Source organism: Scomber japonicus, chromosome 15 (assembly GCF_027409825.1).
Source record: "Scomber japonicus isolate fScoJap1 chromosome 15, fScoJap1.pri, whole genome shotgun sequence".
Taxonomy (NCBI): Eukaryota; Metazoa; Chordata; class Actinopteri; order Scombriformes; family Scombridae; genus Scomber; species Scomber japonicus.
In genome coordinates, this window is record NC_070592.1 from 29,711,076 (window position 1) to 29,729,044 (window position 17,969).

General features: G+C 38.2%; 1 protein-coding gene, 1 long non-coding RNA gene and 1 other non-coding gene across 6 annotated transcripts; all 3 read left to right on the plus strand.

The window, feature by feature from the left end:
* Nucleotides 1-288: 288 nt before the first annotated feature.
* Nucleotides 289-3,156, plus strand: LOC128374733 (uncharacterized). Of its 4 annotated transcripts, XR_008323016.1 has the most exons (9): nt 289-402; nt 552-627; nt 1,019-1,153; nt 1,350-1,411; nt 1,596-1,657; nt 1,837-1,874; nt 2,253-2,295; nt 2,785-2,838; nt 2,950-3,156. It is a non-coding gene; the product is annotated as an uncharacterized LOC128374733 (long non-coding RNA). The 4 variants fall into 4 exon arrangements; XR_008323014.1 differs by having other exon boundaries at nt 1,837-2,838; XR_008323015.1 differs by having other exon boundaries at nt 1,837-2,295; nt 2,785-3,156.
* Nucleotides 1,911-1,979, plus strand: LOC128374769 (small nucleolar RNA SNORD52). The gene has a single exon (XR_008323026.1). It is a non-coding gene; the product is annotated as a small nucleolar RNA SNORD52 (small nucleolar RNA).
* A 2,083-nt stretch (nt 3,157-5,239) lies between the features above and the next one.
* On the plus strand, nt 5,240-12,439 carry c15h6orf47 (chromosome 15 C6orf47 homolog). The gene is made up of 2 exons (XM_053334994.1): nt 5,240-6,046; nt 11,096-12,439. Exon 1 carries the CDS (start codon nt 5,380-5,382, stop codon nt 6,037-6,039), a length of 660 nt encoding a protein of 219 aa, XP_053190969.1. The 5' UTR covers nt 5,240-5,379; the 3' UTR covers nt 6,040-6,046; nt 11,096-12,439.
* Nucleotides 12,440-17,969: the final 5,530 nt, after the last annotated feature.

The window sequence follows — 17,969 nt, forward strand, 5'->3', positions numbered from 1 at the left end:
TAAATAACTGCGCAACTACGCCGCCCAGCGTTTGCTTGTGGTAAATTTAGGGCCCCTATAATAAGTGAATAAAAACGAACGTGAAAACTACACATTAAAGGCAATTGTTTGTTTGAAAGTGTTCTAATACTTCCTCTGTCTTGTATGTATATTTCATTGGTGGTATTTACTGTATTTGGAACACAGTTTGTGATACAGTGGTTGATGTTGGTGTGCGTCAGAAACAGGCAGTAGTTAGGACACACCTGAAGCACGCGGTGCTGTAGAGGAGGACCCTGGTATATAAACCATGGACAGACTCGTGTTCAGCCTCTGTGTGGCGCCTCACCCTGTAGAAGGACACAGATATCGACCTGCTGCCATCTTTAATGACTTCTAATACCTCGTGGGCTATAGTAGAAGGTACATTTAATGTACGTTGAATTGAGTTAGTGTGTGTGTAATAGGACGAGCAGCAGTAGTGCTAACCTTAGCATGTGGTTTGGCGCTCAGACTGCGCTATAATGGAGGAAACCTGACGTGTGTGTGTGTCCATTTTCTTCCCTCCACAGAGAGTAGAATGAGGCCCCATGAGTCTGCTGCGCCAAGAAAGTCCTGGAGAAGCAGATTCAGACACGGCTGAACGAAGTGAGTTATTAAACTGTGAGGAAACTAGCAGTTTTCAAATAGAGCACAACGGTTTGATTAGGTGCATCTTTAAATATGAGTTAGTAGAGATGGACAATGCTATAATCTTTAACCACATTATAATTTCTTAGAAAAATACATAAGAACTAATTTAAGTCAGTCTAGATCAAACCTGACTGCATGACACAGATTGGGTACCAAAATGCCTTGATTACAACATTGTATGTGTAATTGTACAGTTTTTAAAAACTTGAATATTTAACCCCTATGATAATAAGAAATGACTAGCAATACGACCTCAGTGTCCTTATTGTTTGTGTATGTGCACACAGTTTACTTGCAGATTTAAGTAAATTTACACCAATGAGAATAACCCACCCTTGTGTTTCAGGATCACACTGAAGATGGGCACAGCTGCTACAGCAGACCCTTGGATCACTGAGAGGACATGATGTCGTCTAATGCACTGAGTGCTGCTCTCCTACCATGCATGGCTGCATTTGGAGCTGCAGCCATGTCTTTAATAGTGAGTGTTGTGTGATGGGATCTAACTGAAATGATAACCGTATGCTACAATGATGATTCACTAGACTAGAGTCTCTGATTATACCATGAAGCTCTTTCACAGTGCACTGAACCTACAACATACATCCATACTGATTATCAATACAGGCTGAAAAGATGGAAGTTGGAACCTATTGTGATGTTTTTGTCCTCATCAGGTGTGTGTAGTGGGATGACTGGAGACAAACTGAACATTTGGTGCTACAGCTATGACTTGAAGGTGAGTGTTTTGCAAATGCAACTGAAATATTAACAGTATGCTACAATGATGATTCACTAGACTAGAGTCTCTGATTATACAATGAAGCTCTTTCACAGTGCACTGAACCTGCAGCATGCATGCATACTGATTCATACATACTGAAAAAACAGAACCTGTAACATTATGTTTTTGTCCTCATCAGGTGTGTGTAGTAGAGTGACTGGATACACATTGAGCTTTTGGAGCTGCAGTGATGACTTGATGGTGAGTGTGTGTGATGGGATGCAACTGAAAGTTTGTCAGTATGCTACAATGATGATTCACTAGACTAGAGTCTCTGATTATACCATGAAGCTCTTTCACAGTGCACTGAACCTACATATAAAGGGATTCTTAACACTTTCTGAAAAGATCCTGTTGTAACATGTTTTTGTCCTCATCAGGTGTGTGACGTGGGCTGACTGGAGACACAATGCTCCAAGTAAGTCCTGAACTCATAAGTAGCTGTTCTGTCATGTGGGATGATGATTTCATAGACTAGAGTCTCTGAATAAAGCATGAAGATGTCTTCACAGTGCACTGACCACAGAGATCACAACAGTACTCTTGTATGTTTTAACCCACTTAATGCAGACTGTCTTCAGCATGTATTGCTGGAGAGCATCATCTTTTATTCCACATCAATGAAACCATCATTCTAGCTGATTAGTGCTTCCTCATGTACAGTTGAAGGACATGACTTATTCCTCTACTAATGTGAAGTCTAACTATTAAATGGGTTAAAACATTCAAAGGCCTGTGTGTTTCTGGAACTGTAGTGTGTTGTCATGTGGTGATTATTTATCATTTTGTCTTGTAGCTCCTCTGCACACTGACAGAAGCAGCCTCAGTTCCACAGCTGTGTAAGTATGAAGTCATCTGCATGTTGAGCTCTATTAGGAGTTAGATGTGTAATGGGACAGAACAATGGATTTATGGAATCATTAGTCAGCGTTCCCACATTCATGAAAACCTGGAAAAGTCGTGGAACTTTTGTTTTTCTGTAATGGAATTAATGTAAAGGTTGTAAATGATTACAGAAATTATATTCTAGATCCTTAAATCCTGGAGAAGTTTTAACATTTTATCTGAAATTGTGGCAACACTGGTTAGTGTATATTTGGGACAAATGTAATGCTGGTAGCAATCGCCCAGCTACCTCCACAGAGGAATATATCCCGTAAGAATGAAGCTTTGATGTCTGAGTGGTCGATGATGATTCATTTTTCGGTTCGACTGATGTTAACTGAAGTTTACTCGCAGCGCACTGAGACACTCGGACTGTAAGAGCTTCTGTGGAAGAACTTTTAGAACTTTCAGATTACTGATGAACTCTGAATTTTCTCTGTCAGGTGTGACTGTACCAGGCCAAGCTGGATAACACTGACAATGCAATGAATCACCAGGTTGGTATTTTCATGTGACAGTTGGCTGAATGGAGTTTCCTCACATAACTCCTGTTTGTTAGACTGAGTGACACTGAGATGTTAACCTGAAGATTCAATGTCTCCTCACAGGTGCTGAGTCAGGACTACAAGCTTCAAACTCTACAAAGTCATCCAGGAAATGAAAGCTTTGTAACTTGGAGGCAGGATTCATTTTTAATATCAGCTTCTGAGAACAGACTCTTCAGTATGTTGAAGTACCTGAGCTTTCATGAACTGTTCTTGTTCTTGAAAGCTTTACCCTCCATGAAAATGTATTTATGTGAATAAATAAATGGTTGACAACACTGAGTGAGATTTTTATTGATGGCATATTTATACCAGGTGGTGTATGAGTATGTGAATGTTGTACAGTGTTACAGGTGAATGGGACTTTGGGGTTGTGTCTAATGTAATTTTAAGCAGCTGGTTACATGTAGTAGAGGTTTTTATGCTGAGTAAAGAATGTTAAACTTCTGGCTAGTTCTATTTGAAGTTTTAACTTGCAGCACATATTGCCTCAGGTCAGGTTTTTAAAGTCTGAGACTGGGGGCCTTCCTTCAGTCAGAGACAGCCCCACCCTTTTGTCTAGTATTGGTGTAGTATTTCTGGATTCCATGGAATTATCATTTATTTTGATCTAAGACACTTGAGCCCAGATGGCCTACTCTTGCTGTTTGACATAACTCCATTTATTAGTTTGACTTTGGGAAAGAAGGAAAAACACAGCCCCGAAATGTATCTATACCTGAATCACACTTGCAAAAAAAAACAAACTAAGATTTGTAGAAATGTGTGAAACTGTCTTGACCTGAACCAGTTGCTTCTTATGTTCAACTCAAGAGGCTCAGATTTCTGATTCGACCACTAGTTAGGTGTATTTCACTATGGTAAAGTTGTATTGTATCCAACATTATTAGGAGCGGGTTGGTGTAAAGTTGTATTATGTGTCTAACATTATCAGGAGCGGGTTAGTGTACGGTAATTAAATTCTTCACTTGACGCTAAAGCAGTAGTCACAGGATGAGGCAGATTAGATGACTATAAAATGATTTGTACACGTGGCTAGATGTAACTATATTCCAAGATCATATGTATGTTCACACACAAGATCCCTGTAATGTCACTGTCAATTAAAGACTATACATGTGTACATTTGGAATAAGGTCAGTACTAGTAGTGAACTTTACAGCTACCTTTATGAATCGATAGTGATTAGAATATTACACGCATACAAATGATCAGCCATGGTTTTATTTTGAAGGTTGGAACTGAACCGGTAGTTAGTCTTCTTTGTTCTTGTTTTTAGGTAAACGCTTCAGTAACCTGCAGGAGGACCTCACTGCTTCTCTGCGGGCTAACAGTCTCACAGCTGGCTGAGGCTGGAAGTGGACTTATTTTCAGATGCAAGGTATGAAATATCATTGTGAGCTTTTTACACGGGGACCCGAACTTCCAGAACCCGGTTTGTGTGTGGAGTTTTATTATTTATTATTATCTGACGCTAACACGGAGAGCTAGCCGCAGGCTGAACAGTAGCTAACGTGAAGAAGCTGAGCATTCAGAGCTCTATATTATCATTATTAGAGTAGTCACCATACCTTAAAGCTACATGTATTAACTTAATGATGTAGTTAACGTTAAATATGCTGTCTAGTGATAAGCTGCAGGTTAGCTCTCATAACTAATAGACTGTGTAACAGCAGCTAACTCTGTGATGTTGACGTGGAGTTAGAAAGATGTCATTCTGAAACTAACTGTGAGTATATTTCCTTTTGTTTTCAGTGGGAACAGTAAAGCAGAGACACTGAAGAAACTCTGAAAAAGTTCGACAAGTTTGTGAAGCAGCGACGATAGCTAGCTGACGGCATTAAGTTGAGGCTTTGCCCTTGGTCAACTCTCTTCACTTACTTTAGCTAGCCTGTGCTAACTGCTCAACGAGGCTACCTAATGTTAAATGTACAGAAGTAACAGAGGTAGCCCCAGATGTTGCCAAGCTAATCCAAAGACATGTAGACCAGAGACATGTCTTATCACTGCTGTCATTTCATTTAGGGAGTTGTGGGTAATGAAAGGGGGGGGGTCACCCCTTGTTCCTGTTGAACTGCTGTAACACACCCACAGGTGTGTCTGTGGCCTGATGACTGCCTTTGCCCTGGCCTGAATCTTTGTGAACAAGTATTACAACTTGAGTGAGCTGGCAGTGCATGCATGCTTTCCCACTGAGCTCATTATAGGCAGAGGAGCTGAGAAGTGACTGAGATTTTAATTCAACTGCAACAATCCTGGTGAGAAACCATGACAGCTGTGGTAGGCAAAGCGTGGGGGTGGGTGCGCTCCTGGGGGGGCGGTAGCAGTCAGTCAGAGGAAACCACCACAGTGATAGCCCAGAGCCAGAAACCCAGTGGCATTAGCTTGGGCCTCAGAGGGTGGAGCTCTTGGATCTGGGGAGGGCGGAAACATCAAAGTGACCAAAGCAGTCCAGTAGAGGAGTTCTGGGAGGCACAGGAGAAGATTCAGCCCATGGAAATCGAAGATCTTGGTGCAGGGAAGCAGGAGAGAAAGGCAAACACACAACAGATTCCTAGATGGTGGAATAAATATCTTCCAACTACCTACTTGTCCTGGCCAGTACAAACAGAGCCAAGCAGACTAATACGACGGGATCGTGATGTTGACGGGGATTATTCAGACTACGGAACGCCTCCTCCATCACCTACGCCTCCCTCTCCTCTCACGTCTCCTTTTCGATTCTTTGCAGAAAGCTGGAAGCTGGAAGTTGTACCAGAGCACTACGACATCTGCTTCAACTTCTTGCGCCACTTGTTTGACCTGTTTGTAGTGGGCTTCCTGTGGACTGTGTCCCCTCCCACCAAGCTGGTCCTGGAGGTTTTGGGGGTCCAGGGGGCACTGAGGCTGTGGTTCCATGGTATGGCCATGTTCTTTGTCTCCACAGTAGGAATGGCAGGATTACTGTGGCTGATCCAGGAGTATCTCCCTCAGTTTGCTTTGATCTACGGCATCGTGCAGGCGCTGGTGATCTCTGTGAGTGTGAAACAGAGTGTGATCCTTGGAATGGAGGAAGAGAAAGAAGAAAAGGGAGAGGAGGACAAGGACATACGTGAAGTGAAAGACAGTAAAGAGAAGCTTGTGTCTGCAAAGGACAAGATGAAGACAAGTTAAACTTTAGGTAAGCTCTTTATTCATATGATCTAATAGGGCTGGGCAATTATGGCAAAAATGTAAATCACCATTAATTGAACTTTTAACCTGGATTATGATTAATGAACGATTATCTCCACACATGATGAACAGTTATGTATTTTCACAGTTTCTTTAGTTTAGTATTTTCCACTGCTGCCCTCACACATGAGGATCTTTAGGGAGGTAAAATAAAGATGTTTTAAGGTGTGACGCTGTGGTTAATGTCTAGTTTACTTGATTACAACTATGTAAAGATCATGGTTTGGGTTCAAATCATCACTGGAGACAAGTTTTCATATTCCTTAAAGATATGAAACCTTTGCTGTCATGGCAACAGTGAACACCACCATTAATTGACATGAGCAAGATTAAGTCCATTAGAGTTTCTAAATGTCGGTTTCCATTGTTTTTCGATTAATTGCCCAGGCCTATGATTTGATGTTACATTCTGCTGCGTGCTAAAAGTAACCAAAGTCTGTATTCATGTTTTGTTTCTATGACAACATAAGCTGAAGTGAAAATACACTCCCACATGAAAACAACTTCAGAACATTCTCTCATGATGAAAAACTGCAGAGCAGAAGTACAAAGAGCTGAAGCTGTAGATCAGTGACTTTAACCAAGATCTCAATCACAGTTATTTTATGATATCATAAATGATCAGAAGGTTTTCCCATAGCTTTAATTATCCAATCAACAATCAACGCTAAGTAGTATCCAAACGTCTCCCGTCAAACTATACCTGCAATCTGTCCTTTTTGCACCCAGAGCTAGAAAATATGACTATCTGTATGGACTTGTTCACAGCCAATCACAGCAAGCATTCTTTGATTTAAAGCAACACTACCACATTAGCTATAGCCCAGGTTGAGTTAGCGTGCTTAACAGTTCAGCAGCCTACATACCTCTTAAACACTCTAAAGTGTGTCTACACTACACACCTGTTACACCACCTGTTAGACAGAGACCTAAATATGTAATGTATCTAATGAAGTACTCAGTTTAAGGCTACTTGGATTGGTAATGGTATATATTTTTTAAAATCCCAGCCCTACTGTTGATGCGCTCACTAACTCTTCTTTGCTCTAGTCTGAATCCATGTCTAGACTTTAGTTGAAGTGAGGTAAGCTCTCTAATCAGCAGGATACGTAATGAAGCTGGAGGAGCTCTACATACACATACAGCTCTGCAGTCTGCACCCACACTTACTATTATACATGAACCAATGTTTCAAGTATCTGCATGTCTTTAAAATCCTGCTGTTGTCTTCATTGTGTCCATAAGAGAGTTGATGTAAATTAGAGGTAGGTGGAATCAGGTTGCAGATGTTCATGTGTGCACATGTGTCAGCTTTACACAGTTTGTCAGCCAGAGAGAAAAGTAGATGTGAAATGTTCTGCTAGTGTTTATCTTGGTCATTTAAAGGAGCCCAAACAAGATAGTTTTATAAGGTAAGATTCACTTTAGTGATTCCCCTTGGAGGAATTGACAAACCGTAGTCTTGTAATGGCGAAGTGATTATAAAAATAAAATATACATGACATTTTGAAATAGAGATAAGTCAGCTGTTAGACATCAGAGGACAGTAGCTCATTACAGTACTTAAGTGAAGTGTTTCCTATTTGTGCTGCTTTACTACACTGCACATGTTGTACTTTTCACTCTACAGCTACAGTCGATTAGTCTCAATCTATTGAATTATTCATTCAAGAGAAAAATGTCCAAATTCTCTGCTTCAAGTTCCAGCTTCTCAGATGTGAGTCAATCTTTATTTATACAGCGCCAGTGATAAACATTTTATAAACCATTTAATGAAGTAAAGAATTGATTTACGACTACACTTACAACTTCCATCTAAGATGATTATAGACTGAACTACCTGACACTATAGACATTCATCTAAAAGCTCTTTGTTAGCTAGCACTGTGCAATTCTGTATATCCAGTTAGCTGAAGAGCTTTTCCACTTCATCTCATTGATCTTATGAGTGAAGAAGTGACAAGTGCCATTTGCAGTCAGGGGTTAACTTTGTCCTGAAGGCATGGTTGGCATTTGTGTGATTGACAGGGTTGTGGTGATGTAGAGGTTAGACAACTTGTGGCTTTGCATGTCAGGACACGTTAACGTCCTTAGAAACAAGCATCTGATACGATAAAGTGGTTTAATGTTAATCTGATTGACACAGAGGAAGAGGAAGAGTCAAATGTGAGCTGGAACACACTGAGACTTTCTTCAAGCTGTTCTGATGGTGTAACCATAGAGAAAGAAGTGTGACATTTTGTGAGTGGTGTGAAGCTGCTGAACCACTGACAGAGGAGAAGCATTCCTCTGAGAGACACACACATAATACAGTTTATTTGCCTCTGGCCTCTGATATCACACAGCTTCCTGCTTTCACACACACACCAGCATCAGTCCACTGTTGAAAGCAGCATTAGTCACATATTAGTCACATATCAGAGATAACGGAGGTTTATACTCATCAACATGTGGAAGGTTACTGGTTTTTAAATGACTTCTAGCGTTGAATATACCATATCATTGTCACTTTTTAATCAACTATAGATCAAAATGAGCGTTCCATTTCAATCAGAATCAAAAGAAAGATCTTGTTGTCCCTGTTTTTATTCTCTCCACCCCCACCAACCTGCATCCGCTGTGCATCTGAAGGGAAAACAAATCCTCCTGCTTCCCTGAAGTCTCCAGTGTGGAAACATTTAGCCTTTCCTGTGAGCTGTGGAAACAACAAAGCTCACATGGATAGAAAAACTTTATAGTCTATAATAAATAACAAAAAATGAAAAAAAAAACACATTTGAACTTCCTGGATCAATATCTCATAAATAAAACAACTGTTGTTTATTACTGTAACAGTAGACAATGAGCTACTACATGATCTACACCTAAATGAGCTGGACAGTGGCTGAGAGAGGACTATGCAACACAACTGCTATGGAGCCCCAATTCAGTCATTATTCACTTATGATAAAAGATATTATGAAATAAATAAACATTTAACATTTTAATTCAGTCCATTATGATGAAATGTTTTCCATTATTATGAAATACTTTTTAGTTTTATGAAGTATAATAGTAAATGGAAATACAGCATTCTGTTATAAAATGAACTGTTATTGTAAAAATAAGCCAGATTAAATTATGATAAAATTATATTTTATAAAAATGGGAAGTATTTCATAATGTCAAATATTTCATAATGGACTGTTTTAATATTATATAATATATATCATCAAAATTGTTTTTATTCAGTTTTATTCTCTGTAAGGTGACCTTGGGTGGCTTGAAAGGCGCCATCAAATAAATAGTATTATTATAATGTATTATATAATAATCTAACAGCTGTCAGTGCTGATCAAGAAATGTTTAAATCCAACCAAATCCTCACCCTAAAACTGAGAAACTACTACAAGTCTCATTATTTACATGATTATTTTCAGTCACTAACACATTAGAAAGCAGTGGACTGTGATGTTCCAACACCAGCAGCCAGTTCTGTTGATAAGAAACAGCTGTTCAATGAGTCAAATGATTAATGTTGTTCACATCAACTCATCATTGCAGCTCTACTCTAAGATTTAAACAATAGAATGAATAGAGAGAAGTGATGTGTGTGTATCTGGAAGAGATGCAGATGTTGACTTTGTTCTGTTTTCTAGTCAATTATGTTTGTTAAACTATGTTTCACTGTATTCTAACATATAGGCAGATATATATTTACACACTAACAGGTCATAAACTAGTTTGTCCAGATCATCTCAACCACTCTATCTATATTCTCTGTATATACACTCTGTATGCTCACTTTCACTCTGTTTGGAAGTGAAAGTGAGCATGTCTGAAATGTTGCTGATATCATCATCTTCTATTTCTTGGTTGAGCAGGAAGTGCATCTGCAGACAGATAGGCTTTGATAGACCACCTTTGTTTTCTCTGCTGAATACGTTGGTCTGATTTAGAGGTTTGTTTCCAACATGCCTGATCTGTCATATTTGAGTTGATAAAACACCTCCATGATGAAACCCTGCAGGCAAACTGTGGCACTGTACACAAAACATGGACTGCACTGATGTAGCACTTCTCTAGTCTACCAAGCACTCTAAGTGCTTTACAACACACACACACACACACACACATAGTCATATGGGTCAGTGAGGTTTGTTTGTGTCCATGTGTTTTGGTCAATTTAAAGGGTTAAAATGTGAAAATAAATGTATGAATAACTTCACACATTCTTTTTTGTGGACCCAGCATCAAATTTCTGCTTTTAATCCATTTTGAGAGAATATATTAGAGGATTATGGTAAAAATGTCTAAGTGGTGTAACCATAAAAACTTAAAACCAAATAATTTAATTTGATTAAAAACAGTAAATAGTCAATAAAACACCACATCAACTAGTTTGGCATGATCTTACATTATAACTTTTATATTAAATAAAGCTAATGGAATACTATTGTTCTAAATATTACATTTCATCTGGTAACCATGGAGATCAGGAAACATTTACATTTTATTTTTAATAGAAATCATTATTAGTATAAGTCCACTTAAATACTCTGTAGGTGGATACAATATTTAATATTCTAAATATTACATTTTAGAATTTATGGAATTTAATTTATAGAATTTAATATTCTTTTGTGGTTACACCATTTGACTTTTTCAGGAGCATTCAGTCTGACTTTTGGTAAAAAATGGTGCAAATGTCATTTAAATGATATAAAACCAACAAAAATACTAAATGTACATTTTAACAAACCTGATGCTGCTTTTATAACTAGTTTAACTGGTTTATGAATTCATCATCTTACCAACACTTATTTGTTACTGAGCCATAAACTAATGGCACAGAGTAAAGAGTTATTAAAATAAAAAATATCATACACACCACACACACACACACACACACACACAAACACACACACACACACACACACACACACACAGAATGTAGTTTAGTTTGGCATTGATATATCTATAATGATGATTACTAAGCATGTTTTCTCCTCTACAGGTGGTGAACTGTTGCTCTCTCTTCAGGAATCCAGCTGCAGGTCATGACATCACTGCAGCAGGACACACACACACACACTGTTTTGACTCCACCACTGTTCTGCAGCGTGACTACAGAACTCTATTGCATATTCATTAACAACTCCTACAAGTTGTACTTCTGTCACTTTATGTTCAACACTATTGATCTACATTATATATATATACACACATCTTTCCTCACTGGATCTTAATGTTGTTACCAGAATGTAGACAGTGATGGTTCAGTATGGAAAGTAAAGTACAGTAATACTATAATCAGGGTCCCAAACAATCAGGAAATGCCTGTTAAGTCAAAAAGAAATGATCCTGTTTACATGTTGTATTGTGTCATGATAAACCATGAGACAAGTGTTCCTCTGAGAAATACACAATAAACTTGGCCCAAGATAACCAAAGACAGAATGAGCAGAACATAAGCATTCAGAAGGAGGAAATAAGTGCAAACATTACAAACCACTGCATCAAATCAACTAAATCATCTGTAGAATTCAAAGAAAACATTGTAAGAGATGAAAGGAAGTATTGTAAGAGGACAGAAGAGGCTTCAGATAGGCTTGCAGCCAGTGTTCAGACAATCCTTAGTTATAGTGCTCCTGATAGCTCCAGCTGTGTAAGAAATGATCTATGAATAAACAAAATATTCAGCCTGTGAATAGTGTTCATGTTAGAAAGTAGTGTACCATGTATGTGAGCATGTTGTCACATAAAGTCATGTTAACCTTTTTTTTGTGGGGTAACCCTGTATGGTTTTGATGGAACCTCTGTATGCTGTCCCCATTGAAATGAATGAGAGGTGTTCAGACTTACTGTGATTAATGACACCACAGTAAAGTAAACCACTGTGCTTTACTGAAGCATGAACAAGCACAGTGATGGTTCAGGTGTTGCTTAGCCATGAGTCCAGTCCAAAGGGAGGTGAAGAGTTAGACTCTGAAGTACACACTGTATTAGGTGAATTTTGGAATCATAAGTTTTATAAGTGCAATTCTTCTTAAAGGCTGAAGTGTCTGTAGAGGCATGCTCATCTTTTAATTCAACTAAAGCTTATATTGGACAAATTCAACTTTCCTGTTTCTTAGTCCTTGAATGTGTCCGTCAGACAGGAAGCTGTTAATATATCACACCACTACACACTCTGATGCACTGTGTTTGGAAACAGAAGCATTATTCCATCACTGTGTCATCCCCTACTTTTGTACAATATTCTAAACTGCAATATAGCTCCCATACACTGTCTGCAGTCTGTGATTGCTCAAATTAATATTGTTACAGTGGCGTCCAAACGTCTGAGAGCAATAAAGATTGATTGATTGATTAATTGATTGATTGATTGATTGATAAGAGCATTGTTCAATTCAAGTGGATGAACTATTGGACACCACTGTATGTAACCCACATCTGACCTGTGACATCACCTTCCTCTCCAGAGCAGAGAGGTGGAAGGAGAGATGAGCAAGCAGCAACCAGCACTGCTATCATTTAAACACATCTGTCAATCAAGCACACACACACACACACACACACACACACACACTACAAAATATGCTGTTCTAGAAGCCATAAATCTGCTTAACTCACTAATTGAACCTGTGTATTTTAGGCTTCTTTTTTTAGGACAGTGGCTTCAGCAGTGATGGTTACAGCTTGTTCTCAAGTATGACTCATCATTTGTTCTGGTGAAACACTTTTGTACTTTATATATTTTCACATATTGAAGTGAAGCTAGCAGCCGTGTCTGACCTGTGGAATGAGAGGCCTTTCCTGCAAACCTCACCACGTCAAGTCGCATTAAGATTCTTCAAATATGAACATGATGATATTGTTGTTTGTCTGTTTTGATGTATTATTGACACATAATACCAGCAGCACATTCTGATGTGTTCTCTGTACAAACCTCTTTTTTTTTTTTGCCTTATGTCATTTTTTTGTGCCACGATAAAACATGTTTGACACTTTATTATTACTGTAGGCCTCTCGCTCTCCCTCTCTCTCTCTTTTTCCACGAGGACTCATTTTGGTGGAATTCTCCTTTTAGACCCAGAGGCAAAGATTCAGAAGACCAAATATGTTTGGTTTTAGCGTGCAGTAGCCTGTTTTGCACTCCACACTCTCTTTGTATGTAACCACACTTGACTTGCAGCAGATTTATTCTCTATAGCATGTGTTCAGATATATATGAATTTTCAGTTTGCTTCTGTGTCACAGCCTGAGAGATGTGGACATCAGCGGCTGATTGGATTCAAATGAAATCACTTGAAATGCCATTTTCCATTCATGTGCACATGAGGTTTTACATTAGAATTAACAATGGAATGAATTCTGATAGTAATGATTCACTTTCAAACATGCGAGTTGTGTTTTGAAGTTTTTTGTCACATGCACACTAATGAGAAAATGTCAGTTTGATTGTAGGATTTGATTTTATTACTGGCAGCCAAACAATGTAGAAACTATGTTGGGCTTTTTTTGTTTGTTTGTTTGTTTTGAACCAGATTTCTATGAACAGTCCCAAAAAAAAAGTGACACAGTATCACAAGTCTTTGTTGCCTTTATTCATTGTTTGCTTAAACAGAGCTTTTATGGCAGTGCTATTGATAATCCCATATAAGGGAGCTATTTTTATATAAGCAGCCTAACAAGTGCTGGATCACTGTTGCTACACACACTCCTGTCCTGCTTCCTTAAATAAGGAGGACTGAGTACACAGATACCAGAGGTGTAATCAGACCTGGGAAGGAGTAAAGGAAGGAAGGAAGGAAGGATCTGCTGTGACCTTTTACTGAACTTCTCATTTAAACCCAACAACTACACTGAGGTTGTAATGTTCCCACTGGCTCAATAAAAAGGATGCTCTTTTATTCATCTGTCTGAGTTTTCATTTCCTGCACATTTACTTGGTTTTTTTTACACTGAATGAAAAAGAATGCTGTTCTCATGTTATTTGTTGAGGGAGACCTCTGGAAATACTGTGACTCCAGTCAGTCAGGGATATCACTGTCTCATGTTCCCATTATGTAAGGATATGTGTGTGTGTGTGTGTGTGTGTAGATATGTATGTATATATATGTATGTATATAGTATCGTAATAGAATCAGTACACATAATAGACACTGAAACAATTCATCTGCTAAGACATCATTACAAGCTAATTAAACTAGCACACAGCTATAAATGGTGGCTAAAAAAAACATTTTTAGTAAACACTATAATATGGAAAGGGATGTGAAGTATCAAGAATATTGATTAGTTATGTTGTTCACACACACACACACACACACACACACACACACACAAGAGGAAACAACACACAGCTTAGCTGAAGTGACTGACCAGCAGTGGAATACTGACTGATTGGGTCTGGCCTAATTACCAGTTAAAGGACAGGTTCACAATTTTTCAAGTGTGTGTTAAAGCAGTAGTCAGGTGTTCATATGAACAGTGAAGAGGTTTCCCTCTCTGTAATCATTCCTCCTGTTCATACTGACTTAGGACTGGGCAATACAGATAAAATCATAGATCACCATATTTTTTACCAAATAACTCAATATCAATATCAACAATATTGTATTGATTACTATTGATGCTTTACAGAATACTTACACAATAAGATTTTTGATAAATAATCATCAGTAATGTGGATATAATGATAAAGTGGGTAAAAGGAAAACACTACAACAGCTAGAACAATCTGATAAGTTCAGAAAATTACATAATTTTACTGTAATGCAGTATTTAAAAGCAGAAAAAGACAACAGATATCATGATATTCTCATATCATGATAATGTGTAATTTCGATATATTACCCAACCCTATACTGACTATTAAAAGATCTCCTTCACATGTGCTTTCAATGGAAGTGATGGAGGACTGTATCCACAGTGTATCCACACAGTCATTTAAAAGTAGATGTTCAGCTTCTATTGAGCTTCAGCAGTGTGAGTTAGTCATATCAAGTGATATCTGACATATTTACAGTCTGTTTAGCATCAAATTCCCTCTTAGTGTTTCCTGTTGAGCTGTGGTGGAAGTATAGTAACAAAAAGACTTTGCTACTAAAAACACTGTAACGTTGAAACATAGAAGATGAAGATTTGATTCATTTGGACACTTTTTTTTTTAAAGAGCCCAGGAGCAGCTGTGGGGATAAAAATAAGCGTTAGTACTCTCTCATCCCTCCCAGGCTCCTTATATTTTAGAGTGTAGGGGGACTTTAAATATATCCTAAAAAGAAAGGGGTCTCTGAGGAGCTGGCAGCTTCAGGCTGGTTTGTGCTACCAGGTCACTAATGTACAACACACATAAAGCACTTTAATCACAGTTCAAAACTTTATTCTTCACATTAAATCTGCTCTCATTATGCTTAATAGTATATACAGAAAGGTGCATTACCAGTACAAGAACAATGTACATATGTAACAATGTAAATGTGTCAACAATACAGAAAATGATGGCATAACTGAACTGTAAATGAAGTGTAATCTACAGTACTGACACATATGAAACATGAGGATGAGGATGATGATTGATTGTGTTTCAGGTGAGTTTGGGTCATAGCTGAGACATGAGTACAAAGCCTGAGGCAGCAGTCATGCACCTTCATAATCCAGATCCAGAGTCACACACACATAGGGTTGCAAAATTCAAGGAATTTTCAAACTTGGAAACTTTCCATGGGAATTAACGGGAATTAACAGAAATAAACGGGAATTAACAGGAATAAACCAGGAATTTACTAAACTGAAGGTATGTTCTTATTAGGGAACTTTAATATAGTTGTGTAAAATAATATTTTAGCATAATCCTGACTAAAACATCCAGATATCATGCAGTACAGCTGAATATCTATGCTATCACATGCTCACATAGCACACTGTTTACTGCAGGGCTACTGAGACCACGCCCCCTAGATGTACTGTGCATACTGAGACTCCGCCCCCTAGATGTACTGTGCATACTGAGACCACGCCCCCTACATGCACTGTGCATTCCTCCATCACATGCACAGATGATTTCTACAATTGTGGAGCACACTTTTGAGCCCAGAGCACACAACTTGAAGCTGCACAGTTGTTTTTGTTCTGTTTGATTGTTCAACTTGATCATATTCAACTTATAAATAAATCTGTTTTAATTGTATTATTTTGCTTATAACTAAACAATTACTTTTGCTTAGATACCTTTCCACTTAAATTACCCTCAACTGCCATAAATTCCCATAATTCCCATGGAAAGTTTCCAATTTGGAATATTTCCAAAATTCCCCAGCTTAACTTCCTATGGAAATTTACCGGAAACTTTCCGGAAATTTTCCACCCTTTTGCAACCGTACACACACATCAGTCACTCTGCAGAAAACAGCAGGAAAAGCACAAACACTCAGAGTTGACAGAGTGGAACTGTACATTTTTAGTTTTATTCTTATGACCGACATGCAGCTGAATTAATGACAACCTTTGGGTGCTTCTTCATCCAATGAGATCAGTGAATGTGTGCATGTGAACAGGAATGAACTTTTCTTATTGGTCTAATCATTTTCCACTCTCACCTCTGCAGGTTGATGCAACATTTCTAGGATTGTCCACACTGGAATCTATTTATCTAAAAACCCATATCAATCAAGCAAATGAAAGCAGAGGATTTAGAGGTTCTCAATAAAAACACTCATTCTGCTAATGAGATTTGTTTTTATTATTATTTTTTATGTATCTAAAGCTGTAGTGATGTGATCATTAGAGCCTGTTTTAAAGGTTTAACATGAGAAGCTTTGGGTGAAGGAGAGAGAACCCATTCTTCATACACAGTTGACCTAATCCAGGTTTACATGATGTTAACTAGATTTAATGATCTGATTACTAACCATCATTTTCCCCTTTTGCTCATATTGTTATATTCTTTTTGTCCTCTGGAGTTTTGAAGTACATTTATGTTTGAGAAGGACTTCATGTAAAGTTGATCTTACGTCATTACTTTATTCTATAGTGACTTTATTTGATTCATTCTTTGTGTATATTGTTTAATATTTTATTCATCTTCTATTAGCTATTTATTGTATTCATATCCTACCTCTGGTGTTTCCTCATTGCAGAATCTTGAGTTATGTTAGTATTGTTGTTTGTTCTAAAGTTTGACTGACTGATTGATTGATTAATTGATTGATTGATTGAACATTTAGCCAACAGGCCCAGGGCTGTGGACTCTATAGTACATTATAGTGATGCTGCCTGCCAGCATGTGTAGTAATAATGTCATCACACTCACACAGGTTAGCATTAGCTGTTAACCAGTCCACTCCATTCTCATCCTCACACATGTTGTGTAATGACATTGTTACTACACACACTGTGATCAGCTGCATGCCAAGTATGAGCAATTTAGGATTAAGACTGGCAAATAAATTAAAACAAAATAAAAAACATTACTGTATTATATACAATTATGTCAAAAGCAGAATACACAGTTGGACATTTTATGCCTCCATCGCCATCTCTTCAAAGCTCCTCACACACACCGCTGTATGCTGTCTTCCACACACACACACACACACACAGGAACTACACACATGGAGTGTGAGCACATATTTGTAGTGTTGTCATGTTTTAGCCACTTTATGATAAATCACACACACTGAAGATGAGCGTGCTGCTGACTCACCCTCACTATTCACTGCTTCACTGCTAATATCAGCCATTGGTTTGCATTTAACAACAGTATGAAAATCACATGCTTGAAGATGTTGATGGAAGCAGTCAGCAGTCATGTATATGTGACTGATGATAAAACAGCTGCTGTCACTCTGTAAAGTAGGTCAGCTGACACAATGTGGAGCACCGTC